The sequence below is a fragment of the Tachypleus tridentatus genome, chromosome 6, assembly GCF_004210375.1.
Source record: "Tachypleus tridentatus isolate NWPU-2018 chromosome 6, ASM421037v1, whole genome shotgun sequence".
Classification (NCBI taxonomy): domain Eukaryota; kingdom Metazoa; phylum Arthropoda; class Merostomata; order Xiphosura; family Limulidae; genus Tachypleus; species Tachypleus tridentatus.
The window spans coordinates 122,036,723-122,049,973 of record NC_134830.1 but is presented as its reverse complement, the minus strand read 5'-3'; the positions used below and the strand labels follow the sequence as shown (position 1 = coordinate 122,049,973).

At 36.8% G+C, this 13,251-nt stretch overlaps 1 protein-coding gene and 1 long non-coding RNA gene across 2 annotated transcripts in view; one reads left to right on the top strand and one right to left on the bottom strand.

Annotated features, from left to right (window-relative positions):
• Positions 1–1,098, bottom strand: part of LOC143253485 (uncharacterized) — a 32,995-nt gene extending 31,897 nt beyond the window's left edge. The window contains exon 1 of the long non-coding RNA XR_013029666.1: positions 966–1,098. This is a non-coding gene — a long non-coding RNA (uncharacterized LOC143253485). The remainder of the gene's footprint in view (positions 1–965) is intronic.
• Positions 1,099–1,231: 133 nt separating this feature from the next.
• The window catches only part of LOC143253484 (protein Wnt-7b-like), a 59,275-nt gene continuing 47,255 nt past the window's right edge, over positions 1,232–13,251 (top strand). The window contains exon 1 of the mRNA XM_076507463.1: positions 1,232–1,363. Coding sequence (XP_076363578.1) covers positions 1,287–1,363 — 77 coding nt within the window. The 5' untranslated portion in view covers positions 1,232–1,286. The remainder of the gene's footprint in view (positions 1,364–13,251) is intronic.

The following is a 13,251-nucleotide window of genomic DNA, read 5'->3' as shown; positions in this document are numbered from 1 at the left end:
TGCTAGTAATGTTGTATCCGTGTGGGAGTACCGTCTTTCACAACGTCCCTTCTCGGTAACCGATAACCTTGGCACTGAATAGCTAACACGAGCAATTAAAGCAACCGCAATCAGAAACCACGTACAGAAGATGTGGAAGTGGTTTAAATGAATGATATTCGATCTCGTTTTGTCTTATTTGAGTAAACAAAACAAAGACTTGAGGAAGACAGACGAAGAGAATTTCTTGTTTCACAGATTTAACTATTATACGATGTGTTATGAATAGGTCAGGCACATTACTGGTCCTTGACATCTTTTACTATACACATGGTGTAATTGTGAATAGTTCAGGAACATTACTGTTTCTACCATATACCTGGTTCTACACATTAAATTTAATTAGTGTGTTTGTGTGTATGTATATACATATATATATATCGTTGCTACAACAACGTTATCTCTATTCACGTGTGACGTCAGGTTTTTAAACACAATAATCCTATTGTAACTATTCTAAGATACCTGAAGAAGTTCTGCTAGTGACGTCATAAGGGAACATAATGATAGTTATTACTTTGTTCGGGACAAGCAGAAAAACAACACTTTTTTTATAACCTCAATTACTTTAGAAGGAGGATTGACTCGATATGTAAAAAAATGTGTCTTAATAGGCTTAGCTATTAGTTATGTTTTAAGTTTCTTTATATATATATGTAGTATACATTTATATTTTGGTACAGAGAATTAAAGTGAAACACGTGTCTCCAAGTCGACTTCTTCGACACTGTACGTTTTCATTGAGACTACCTAACTCTGATCAGAGAATTAACTAAGTAGAATCCAGAAACGATACAAACCCCTGCCGTACAGATTGTGTGACCCTCGTGAGCATAGAAGTTACACGCGCCGCAAGCTCGTCACAACCTGTCGTATTTACCTACCACTAAGAATGTAAAATTAGCCGCTTGAGGAATCTGACTTACCTTGTTTCTGCTAGAGTGAGCCAGCCAATCAGAACTACGCTGTAAGGCACAATACGGACGGCTACTTGAAAGGCGCCCTATTAGTCGCCCTGCTCAAAGTGTCTTACACGGAATACAACCAGTAGACATCACGACACCCAGGTAACTATTGGACAGGAACAGTTGGAACGGATGTTAAAGGATGTTAGTCGAGTGGCTCTCTGAACGAACGCCACTTGAAGTGTGTATAAAACGTGACGTGCTCTTCTCGGTTACAGTGAGTGAAATGAAGCAGTAGAAAGAAGCTCTACCTATTTGATTACCCCTATTCTAAAGGGGAAGATGATCCAGTGGCCTGCTGCAGGTTTTCCGCTCTTTCTTGCAACGTTTTGGCTCCTTCAAGACCATGGAAATTTTCGGTGGGTGACCTCTTTCGGTGATATTTTAGTACTAAAATCTCTTAGGTCCTAATGGAGGGAAAAAGGAACAGTCAGCATCTCCTTAAAACTTGTTTATACAATGTATGTCTTAAATCTATTTATTGTTACTGACCCTTCGTAATGTTTCGTACGCTACTTCCCGAACATATTTAGTCGTTTAGATGTGATAAACAGCTTGTCTTGAAGTAAAAAGCCTAAAGCTCATAGGCATGTCTGATAATTCCTAACTTCTTATCTCGGGTTGAATGTGTACAATAAATATTGTGGACAATTTTAATTGTTCCTCTTGAATCATATCGGCTGTACTGTGTTGCACGCTCTGGTCTGATCGTAAATCGCGAAATATTCTGTACAATATTCTATTTCCAACTTTATCTAAAGAAAGAGACCGAAACTGTTAGAATATGTTTATTTAGCCTAAGTTCTTAATAGGATCTTCACGTTTTACCCTAAATTGGTGTTTTAAAAACAAACCAAGTACAGTATTACATGTAGCAGTTTCAATACCAGGTAAAACGGGTTCACTACTAGATGTAACAGCCATTAAGTGTAGTGGTTTCACTGTAGTAGGTGTAGTAACTTCACTGTGAGGTTTTGAGCTTTAAATGAATTACTCTTATTATTTGCTCTCTCTGGTGGTTGTATGACTGACTTCATGGACCTTCACATATACCTTGGTATCTCCTCTGTAAAAAGTGTAACTGTGTTACTTACAGCACACAGACGAACTACCGTCGTTTTGAATCCTTACAGTCTGCATTAAGTTCCAAACTATCTCGTGTTTTTTAAACAAGGAATTTCTAGCAAGATTTTCTCTATATGAAAATAAGAATTCAATCCCAAAACTTTACTGTCCCTTAAACAAACAAAAAAAAAGTTTACTTATTTCAAAATAGAAGTTGCGAAGTAACTCTCCGGTCTGATAGAGCTAAACATTGGACTTCAATAGTGGAGACAGCTTATTGTGTAGGTCTTTACACCAAGCAGACAAACGAAAATATGAATAAGGGATTTCGAGTAATTTTCAATTAATAATTAGGGTAATTAATACAGAATTCAGATCTGAGTTGGCGTTAAGACGATAAACAAATTGTCGGTGTGTTTTCCCACAATGCATCTGAAGTTTTACAAGTAAAATAGAGGAGTTAATATGGCGCCATTGTTGTGAACTATATCCACACCCGTCTACACAAACATGTTTATCCGCCTTTAAAAACCTTTGCCTTATGTATTTATAACGTAATTTATCGCAGGTTTTATGTATAACAAACGCCCATTTATTGCGAAGATTTGTAATTTATGTTTGGATTTTAATTTATTTTTTTGTGATCAAAATCAGAAAAGATGTCATGTCTTATCTTAATAACAACATATATTGGTTCCTTTTACAGGATAAACCATAGAAAGTCAAGCGCCTTTGTGTATCAGTTAAATATATTTCCCATTCTCAGTGACATAGCAGTATCTTTGATTTATAACGCTAATAATCAGGTTTCGATACCCGTGGTGAGCACAGCACAGATAACTCATTGCGTTTAACCAAAAGCAATTTCCAGCACAACAAGAGACTTCTTCCCTACAACAAAGAAATGCGCTCGTGCGTAAACATAAGAACTAAATTCCAATTTTTATAATAACGTATTGATAACAATCGCCAGAAGTGTTACTGTAAATCTCGAAGCGTCTTCTATATTATTTCTGTATCAATCAACAAAGACATGGGTGTCAACATTTGGTTTCCACGATACGTTTATCGAAAAGAAGGCTTGTATGTTTTAGACTAGAAACCTTTCAGTATCTTACACTGTACTACGAAATCAATAGTCGCCCTAATTCTAAACATTATCAATAAAATATTTAAAGGTTTTCCAGTTATTAATACTTAAAATGTGTAAAGTTAACAACGTCCGGGTCGAGTCCACACTTTCTTGTAATTACACCAATAAAGAAGTAAAATCGTAAGTTTTAGTTGAAACATAAACTAAAAGTCAATAAATGTGATATACAAAAATGTTTTTTTTTCTAGACTTCAGATCTGTTCATCCTTATTAATGCATATCCATAGGTTGTGCTTAGAATAAATGAGTAATGCGTATTCATAGGTTGTGCGTACAATAAACAATTAATTCATATCTATAGTTTAACGCGTAGAATAAACAATTAATCCGTATTCATATGTTGTGCGTAGAACAAATGATTAATCCGTATACATAGGATGTGCTTAGCATAAACATTTAATCTATATCCACACGTTTAGCGTAGAATAAATTATTAATGCGTACCCAGACGATGACCGTAAAATAAATGAAGAATTTATATCCATAGGTTGTGCGTACAATAAACAATTAATCATATCCACAGTTTGTACGTACTATAAACAATTAATCATATCTACAGGTTGTGCGTCGAACAAACATTTAATCCATATCCATAGGATGCGCGTGCAATAAACGATTTTTCATATCTATAGATTGTGAGTGGCCCGGCATGGCCAAGCGTGTTAAGGCGTGCGACTTGTAATCTGAGGGTCGCGGGTTCGCATCCCCGTCGCGCCAAACATGCTCGCCCTTTCAGCCGTGGGGGCGTTATAATGTTACGGTCAATCCCACTATTCGTTGATAAAAGAGTAGCCCAAGAGTTGGCGGTGGGTGGTGATGACTAGCTGCTTTCCCTCTAGTATTACACTACTAAATTAGGGACGCCTAGCACAGATAGCCCTCGTGTAGCTTTGTGCGAAATTAAAAAAAACAAAAAACATTGTGCGTAGAATAAATGATTAGTGCGTATTCCATAGGTTGTGCGTATTATAAACTTTTAATCCATATTTTTATTTCATGCACAAAATAAACGATTTTCTCTTGTCCGTAGTTTTATTCATAAACTATTAATCCGTATCCATAGTTTGTGCGTTTTGTAAGTTATACGTACAATAAATGATTAAACCACATTTATTATAACTGTGTACTAATCAATATATTTAATAACAATGTAAATAAACATAGTTTCATATTATGTTTGTTGATTAACGTTTATTAGTTAACTATCACAAGAATAACGTGTCGAAGTGGCGCTTGACTTAATGTACAATAATTCACTACTCTTGAACCATGAACTAAATCCAAAACTGCAAAATGGTCGCTCGTATTGATTTAGGAAATATTACTTCATAGAAATATAAGTCTTTTTTCATTATTTCAGAGATCTGCTTTATTCTATTATTTGATCATAACTATGTTAAGTAAATCTTGCAGGAACAGAAGAAAAAGGTTTCTTTTTCTTTCGGAATTTTATTTGAGACCATAACGACTGATAGATTACAAGCTTTGTGAATGGTTCACAAGAATATAGACTTTGTGTATTGTGTCCTACGTGTTTACAAAAGAACGCATTAAAAATAACTGCTGCGTTTTCTAAGTTATACGTTTCTTTCTCGTGATGCAAAGAGTCGGGTTTATAGCTTACCTGTACGTCTCTCTATCTCTTATTCAAACGCCAGAATTTGTTAATTGGAACATAATAAAAAAATTTGGATATTGGACATATTCACCATCTGATAAAAATACCAATTTGGTCAGATTTCAACGAGTTTTATTAATTAGTAGTTCCAAATTTCGTCGTCAGCCTAATGAAATATTCTTACAATCGTTTACAGTCCTACATATTGTTGTCTGCCTAGTGAAATAATCTTACAATCGTTCATAGTCCTACATATTGTTGTCTGCTTAGAGAAATAATCTCATAATCGTTTACAGTCCTACATATTGTTGTCTGCCTAGTGAAATAATCTAATAATCGTTCATGGTTCTAAATATCGTTGTCTCTCGAGTGAAATGTTCGTATAATCATTTATAGATTTAATTTTCTTCGTCTACCTAATGAAAGATTCTTATAATCGTTCATAGTCCTAAGTGTTTTCATCTGCCTAATGAAATATTCTTATAATTTTCCTAGTCCTAAGTTTCGTCGTCTGCCTAGTGAAATATTCTTATAATCCTTCGTAGTCCTATATTTTGTTGTCTACTTAGTAAAATATTTTTCAAATCATTCATAGTCCTACATTTCATTGTCTGCCTAGTGAGATATTCTTATCATCGTTCGTGTTTGTGTGTGTGTGTGTTTTTCTTTATCTTATAGAAAATCCACATCGGGCTATCTGCTAAGCCCACCGAGAGGAATCGAGCCCCTGAATTTAGCATTGTGAATCCGTAGACTTACCGCTGTACTAGCGGGGGTGTATAATCGTTCGTAATCCTAAATATCGTGGTTTGCTTAGGAAAATAGTTTTACAATCGTTCATAGTATTAAATACTCTTGTCTGCTTTGTGAAATATTCTTATAATCGTTCATAGTTTTAAATATCGTTGTCTGCTTAGTCAAATATTCTTATGAACGTTCAAAGTCCTAAATGTCTTCTTCTGCCGAGTGAAGTATTCTTATAATTGTTTATAGTCCTAAATTTCGTCGTCTGCCTAGTGTAATGTTCTTATAATCGTTTGTAGTTCTAAATTTCGTTTACTATTAAGTGAAATATTCATATAATCGTTTCTAGTCCTAAACTTCGTCGTCTCCTTAGTGAAATATTCTTATAATCGCTCATAGTTTTAAATATCGTTGTCTGCTTAGTCAAATATTTTTATAAATGTTCAAAGTCCTAAATGTCTTCTTCTGCCGAGTGAAATATTCTTATAATTGTTTATAGTCCTAAATTTCGTCGTCTGCCTAGTGTAATATTCTTATAATCGTTTGTAGTTCTAAATTTCGTTTACTATTAAGTGAAATATTCATATAATCGTTTCTAGTCCTAAACTTCGTCGTCTCCTTAGTGAAATATTCTTATAATCGTTCATAGTTTTAAATATCGTTTTTCGCTTAGTAAAATATTCTTATAAACGTTCATAGTCTTAAATGTTTTCGTCTGCCTAGTGAAATATTCTTATAATTGTTCCTAGTCCTAAATTTCGTCGTCTGCTTAGTGAAATTTCTTATAATCGTTCATAGTTTTAAATATCGTTGTCTGCTTAGTCAAATATTCTTATAAACGTTCAAAGTCCTAAATGTCTTCTTCTGCCGAGTGAAATATTCTTATAATTGTTCATAGTCCTAAATTTCGTCGTCTGCCTAGTGTAATATTCTTATAATCGTTTGTAGTTCTAAATTTCGTTTACTATTAAATGAAATATTCATATAATCGTTTCTAGTCCTCAACTTCGTCGTCTCCTTAGTGAAATATTCTTATAATCGTTCATAGCTTTAAATATCGTCTTTCACTTAGTAAAATATTCTTATAAACGTTCATAGTCTTAAATGTCTTCGTCTGCCTAGCGAAATATTCTTATAATCGTTTCTAGTTCTAAATTTTGTCGTCTGCCTAATGAAATATTCTTATAATCTTTCAGTGCACAGTTTCTTATATTTCAGTCCTTGTCTTGATAACTTTTCATCTGTACTTTAACCTCCCCACGTTAAGAGTATTACAAATTCAACTATAACATTGTGGACAGAGAGGTTAAAGCTCTTTTTGCCTCATATCGAACCGAATAACGAATATTTCCCTCAATATGATGTATTGTTCCGTGAGAGACTGAATGTAACACGTGTCTAGAGATGTAGCAACACGTGTATAGACTTCAAAAATTACAAATTAGGTTTCCTGATATTTTATCGTACTATGTATTAATCGGTTTAATATCCTGGTGGCTAAATACACCGTATTCTGTGATTCATATATGGACTTCATGATATGTTCTTATACCCTTTTCTAAAACTGAGTCGTGTGATATATTTTCGTACCATCTTTAACGTAAGGTTGTTTTTGTAAAATATCTCCGTCATTTTAGTGCATCTTTCGTGTCAGAAAGTTTCCACTATATTACGCGGATCTTTATATCCCATGGCACCGGCATGGTCAGGTGGTTAAGGTGCTCGACTCGTAATCCGAGGGCTAGGGATTCGTATCTCCGTCACACCAAACATGGTCGCCCTTTCAGCCGTGGGGGTGTTATAATGTGACGGTCAATCCCACTATTTGTTGGTAAAAGAATAGCACAAGAGTTGGCGGTGGGTGGTGATGACTAGCTGCCTTCCCTCTAGTCTTACACTACTAAATTAGGGACGGCTAGCACAGATAGCTCCATTGTAGCTTTGTTCAAAATTCGAAACTAAAAAAACTATATATCCTAGGTGTTTGTAAACGCGGGTTTCTATTTCCTAACCTGGTTGTAACGCGGGCTCGCATATTCGTACATGTGGGCTATTACGCCTTCGTGTTTCGAGTACTTGTTAATTATACATGCATCTAGGTTTAAATACTTTTTTAATACAGTGAAAGGAGGTTTTAATTTGTCAGTTGTTGTGTACTTGAACATTCATATCCTAATATTGAACTGAGACTTAATAATACAAAATAAATTTGATATACAATAAATTTTGGCGTAAGGTTTAAGAATACGGAATAAGCCTGATATACGACATGTCTCTACTTATATGTGTGTTCTATTCTGGTAAATACAATAATCAATATTTGTACTTCTTTCATTGGTTTATACTTAACTGATTTTTCTTTCCAGGTCTAACGCTATGTATATATGAACATATTTGTGTGTGTATCCACCCGTATTCTACTTTGAATGTGAGTGAGCTAGTTATCTATGGCACCCACATACCTTTTAATGAGGTATTTCAGTACTTCTTCCTGTATTAATGCCAGTCATATTAAAACCTAAAACTAAAAATTATGGCAGGTATTCCGAATTAACACTTAGCATCTCAAAAAGAGATGCAAAGCAATCGAGGGCGCAAAGAAGAGACCTCCTCTTCGCCCTACTCGTGTAGTTAAATTTAATTGGACTAGTGATTAATGGCTAAACCGACAAGATTTAAAGTTAATGAAATTATGCTACAATCAGGTGGCAAAGGTCCGTTTTTGGTCCGCGAGAGGTTAAATATTGACTCTTAAAATATAAAAAAAAAAAACACAAGAGGATAGGGATCTGTAGATCCAAAAACCTTAGAATTTGGTGTGGGGGGAAACGAGAGTACCCCGAGAAAACCCACTTTCACGATTAGGGAGCCGAAAAATCTACCCAGACCGTGCCCGGAAGTAGCTGAAAAGGAAATCATGGTTAGTAAAGCTTTTAAAAAATACACAAAAACATGCATAACGGTAAAACACATGAGTTAAGTCAACGATGAGTCAAAAGACCGCTCTAAGACACCAGGAGGATAAAAATATACAGTTCGTAAATATAAAACAGAGAGCTCAATTTTCTCTGTATCGATGAATCCTTCAATTTTTGTCTGGAACGATTGGTGTGTTCTTACGAATCTCGCTATGTTGATGTCTATAGCGATTGATATGTCTGTAGTCTTAATGTGCGTGGGTTGAGTCTGGTATGAAGCTGTCTTCTTTGGTTTGGATCGCTGCTAAAGAGTAACGTTGGTCAGAGTATCCTTTTCTTTTTTTTTAGCATTAAGTGTAAAAATGCTACTGGCAGTAGAAATTATGGGCATACATGGAGATTAAAAGCTTACTGGACGAGCGGTACTCTGATTGACAGACTTGACATGTTGAAGAGTAGTTGGTCGACGTCGGGGACGTTCGGCACTGAAATAAAAATACTGTAGGGTGCATCCGTTGTTAAGTATAAAATCAGCTACCTGTTTACGCTTGGTTACGACTTTAACGAAGTTAGTTGGTAATCCTGTGGTCTTTAAATGAATTCTGTGGGCTGCATGGAGTTTCGTGGAAGTTGTTGTTTCCAGAGAATGTTGAATTTAAGCAGGAGTTATAGACAAATGAACGTTCTTAATAAATACCGAGTATAAGCTATTGGAACTTTTGGTAGGAGAGCATTGATACTTGCATTCCATGGTTTACATAGGAATTGTGGTCTTGGAGTGATGAAGGTTGCAGTAATATACCTCCTCGGTGAAAGATTTTTGTTTTTGTGGGATCGACTGAAACGTTGGGTTTCAACTGGTCGATGAAGACAATACTCTGACAAGGGAAGAATTGTTTGTTTGTTTGTTTTTTGGAATTTCGCACAAAGCTACTCGAGGGCTATCTGTGCTAGCGGTCCCCAATTTGTCAGTGTAAGACTAGAGGGAACGTAGCTAGTCATCACCACTCACCGCCAACTTTTGGGCTACACTTTTACCAACGAATAGTGGGATTGACCGTCACTTTATAACACCCCCACGGCTGAAAGGGCGAGCATATTTGGTGCGACGGGGATTCGATCCCGCGACCCTCGGGTTACGAGTCAAATGCCTTAACCCACTTGGCCATGCTGGGCGTACAGCTCTTCTTAGGTACCAGGCGGATAGAAGTCTGGTTTAATCTCAAGCCAATAGAAGTTTGCTGTTTTTACTCATTGTTAGCTAACGGACAATCCATTGAACAGTAGCTTTCCTTAATTTTTTCTTCATTTACTTGTTGTTAAGCGCTATCTCTGCTGTACCTACTACGGGTATTGAAACACAGATTTTAGTGTTTTAAGGCTTTAGACTTTCTGCTGTGCCACTAGGGGGCTTTTCCCTCAGCTGGACTTTACTTAGTTTTTCTTTTTTTTAAGTGCTACCTATGATCTGTTCTTGAAAGCTGGGTAGGATATAGAAACGAATTTGATCACAAGATCATTAGATGAGTGCGGTTTGATTTCTACTCCCTCCCCCCTCTCCCCATCATCGACTTTTTTTCATCCCTCCATTCCCTACGATTTGCAACCGTCTGGAACATTTCTATTACAAAACCGACGCCAAGCAGTCTAGCACGTGCACACGTGATACAAACCACGTACACCCGGTAGGAGGTTGAAAGTTGTTCTCTAAGTTTTTTTTTTATATAACAGCAAAATATTATAGATTCATACTGTTCCATCATATACCTGTAGGAGCATGGTCAACCTCATACGATATACAAAATTACCATGTGATGATAAAGAGGCCAGGGCCCCGCCTTCGTTTCCTGGCTGTCTTCTATTTCCTAGTCACGTCCAGTCTTCTCTGAAGCAACTGCCTCTCTGCAGGAGGCTACTACTGGGGCAACTGAGTGACCTACACCTGGATATCTTGTAAGTAACAAGACTTTCTAAGAGAACTGAAGGAAACACGCCACGTTTATTAAATTGAATGTCTAGAAACTTACGCATCGGAAACCATCTATTAACAGACCGGAAATATACATGTGGCGCCCCCTGGTCCACTGTTTGTGCACTGCTGCTGCTGCTCCTACGCCACCTCCTGGAGAGAAACGCTACTATTGATATTATCTGGTGGAACTGACTACCACTTTAACTAATAAATATTTTTCTTAATAAGTTCGACTCATTCATGACGTAAGAGCCAGGTTGGGTCAGTCTCATGGCCCACCTGTCGAGAAGGAAATGTTACTGAGTACGTATATACACGATCAGCGTTGAATGTAAACCTGTGTTTAACAATGTTCCAAGATTTGAAGCAGTGAGTTGCTTCGTAGAAATAAAATGTCCCACGTTTTACAGTGTTTTGCTCTTATTGGTCAACAAACAGTTCTCCTATAACTACGATACTTGCCTAACAACGAAATTGAGATAAAACATTTTTTAGAAATGAAATCAACAATGCTCGTCCTGTGACATTTTGTTTCTTAAAAACAATGAATATCACAGTGGTCTATTGAGTCTGGTGTTTTTGCGACTTTTGTTTTCAGTATTTATTTTGTTTGTTTGTTTTTGAATTTCGCGCAAAGCTACACGAGGGCTATCTGCTCTAGTCGTCCCTAATTTAGCAGTGTAAGACTAGAGAGAAGGCAGCTAGTCATCACCACCCACCGCCAACTTTTGGGCTACTCTTTTACCAACGAATAGTGGGATTGACCGTCACATTATAATGCCCCCACGGCTGAAAAAACGAGCTTGTTTGGTGTGACGGAGATACGAATCCGTGGCACTCGGATTATGAATCGAGTGCCTTATCCACCTGGCCATGCCAGGCCAAATTTTTTTAGTAGACGTAAGTTTCAGTGGATCCTAAGAGGGATGGTGTGGAGGGAGTTTAACATACCAAATTACTACTCCCCGAAAGAAATGTAAAACGAAATATTACTATTTTTTACATTTTTGTTGCATATTTGTTTCGCTCTCATGCATTTATATTTTGCAGTATTTTTGACATATTCAGAAATCGAATCCCACTGTATTCACATTAGTAAACATTTACATAAGATGAAAAAGCTCTTAAATCAAACACACAAACACAAACATTACAGAACTTTGAGAAGACCTTGGCCCGTCTTGGTGGTTAGAGCGCTCAGCTTGGAGTCTTCAGGTCAAAATAACACGTTTATCTTTTTAGCTGTGGGGACGTTATAATGTAGCGATCAATTTCAGTTGTTATTGTTGCTAAAGGGTAACCTAAGAGATGATGAAAGGTGATGTGGCTTTTCGCGAAAATCAGCAAGGGAACTAGAATCCTGATGCTAATCCCTCCAACCCCCCATCTCACCCCCTGAAGAAGATATATGTGAAGAGCTAACGTGTGTTATAAAGAGCACAGAGAAACTACTGCAAATATGGTCATTAATTTCCCGCATCAGTGAAAGAACGAGAAGTTTTTTTTGTTTTGGAATTTTTGCGCAAAGTTACAGAAGAGTTGTCCATAACTACACGTCGCTAATTTTGAACTGACAGCATAAGAAAAAGGCAGCTAGTGAACAGCGCTCTCCGCTAACTGTTGTAGTGTTTTTGTTATTGTCTGACCGGAGGGAATTCCTGGAAGTGCCTAGTGTGTGATTTCGCGATATCAAATCGCGAAAAATAATCCCCGGATTCACAGTTCGGCCATTCTTACAGCTAGATAACACTAGGCCATGTTGTTAAACTTTATTAAGCACTTTAAGCCTGATCAACCTTTAAATATGAAAAGCAACAAGAGTTTGAATGTAATCAACCTCTGTTAGGGACAAGTTTCTCAGGAAGTGTTGGTAAAACAATAAAACTTCATGGCTTCAATCAAAAGTAAGAAGACTTGTTTTCTTTGTTTTTGAATTTTCGCGCAAAGCTTCACGAGGGCTATCTGCGGCCAGTCCCTAATTTAACAGTGTAAGACTAGAGGGAAGGCAGCTAGTTATCACCACCCACCGTCACTTTTTGAGCTACTCTTTTACCAACGAATACTGGGATTGATTGCACATAATGGTACTCTTACGGAATTGGAACCCGCGGCCCTCAGATTACGAGTCGGGCGCCCCAACCAACTCGCCATGCCCGGCTAGTAAGAAGCATACGAATAAAGGAAAACTCAAACTTTGAGCTTGTCGTGTAGAAATCTTGTATGTTTGTTTATAATTAAATACGAAGCTACACAATAAGCTATCAGTGTGTTGCCCACCAAGGGTATCGAAACCCAGTTTTTAACCGCGTTGGCACTTAGGCTTTATTACTTGGTCACTGGAGGGGGGAGGTTTGTATACTGTGAATCATAAACTTAGCTCCTATTGGTCAAATTATACTCATCCCTTACCTTCTATTGACCAATTTAAACTCATCCATTGCTTTCTATTGGTTTATTGTATTCTACTTATAGATAACGTGCAAGAAACTTCAGTGATGCGTGACTTTATTATCAACCAAGTATGTTTTTTGTCAGCGTGATTAATTACTATAGAATTTAGCTTTTGTTGGTAATGCAAATAAAATAATACGAAGCTGAACTACTGGGTATCCATTCTCCATAATATGTGCATGTTTGATCTAGTAACTAATGGTTATTTTGATATGTGTCACGACTTGTTACCAGCAGCCATGTTTTAAATCTTATTCTTTTCTTCTCCGTATCCGGGAAATGATTTATAACGAATGGTAAGAGTGACACCACCTATCGAGTGATGT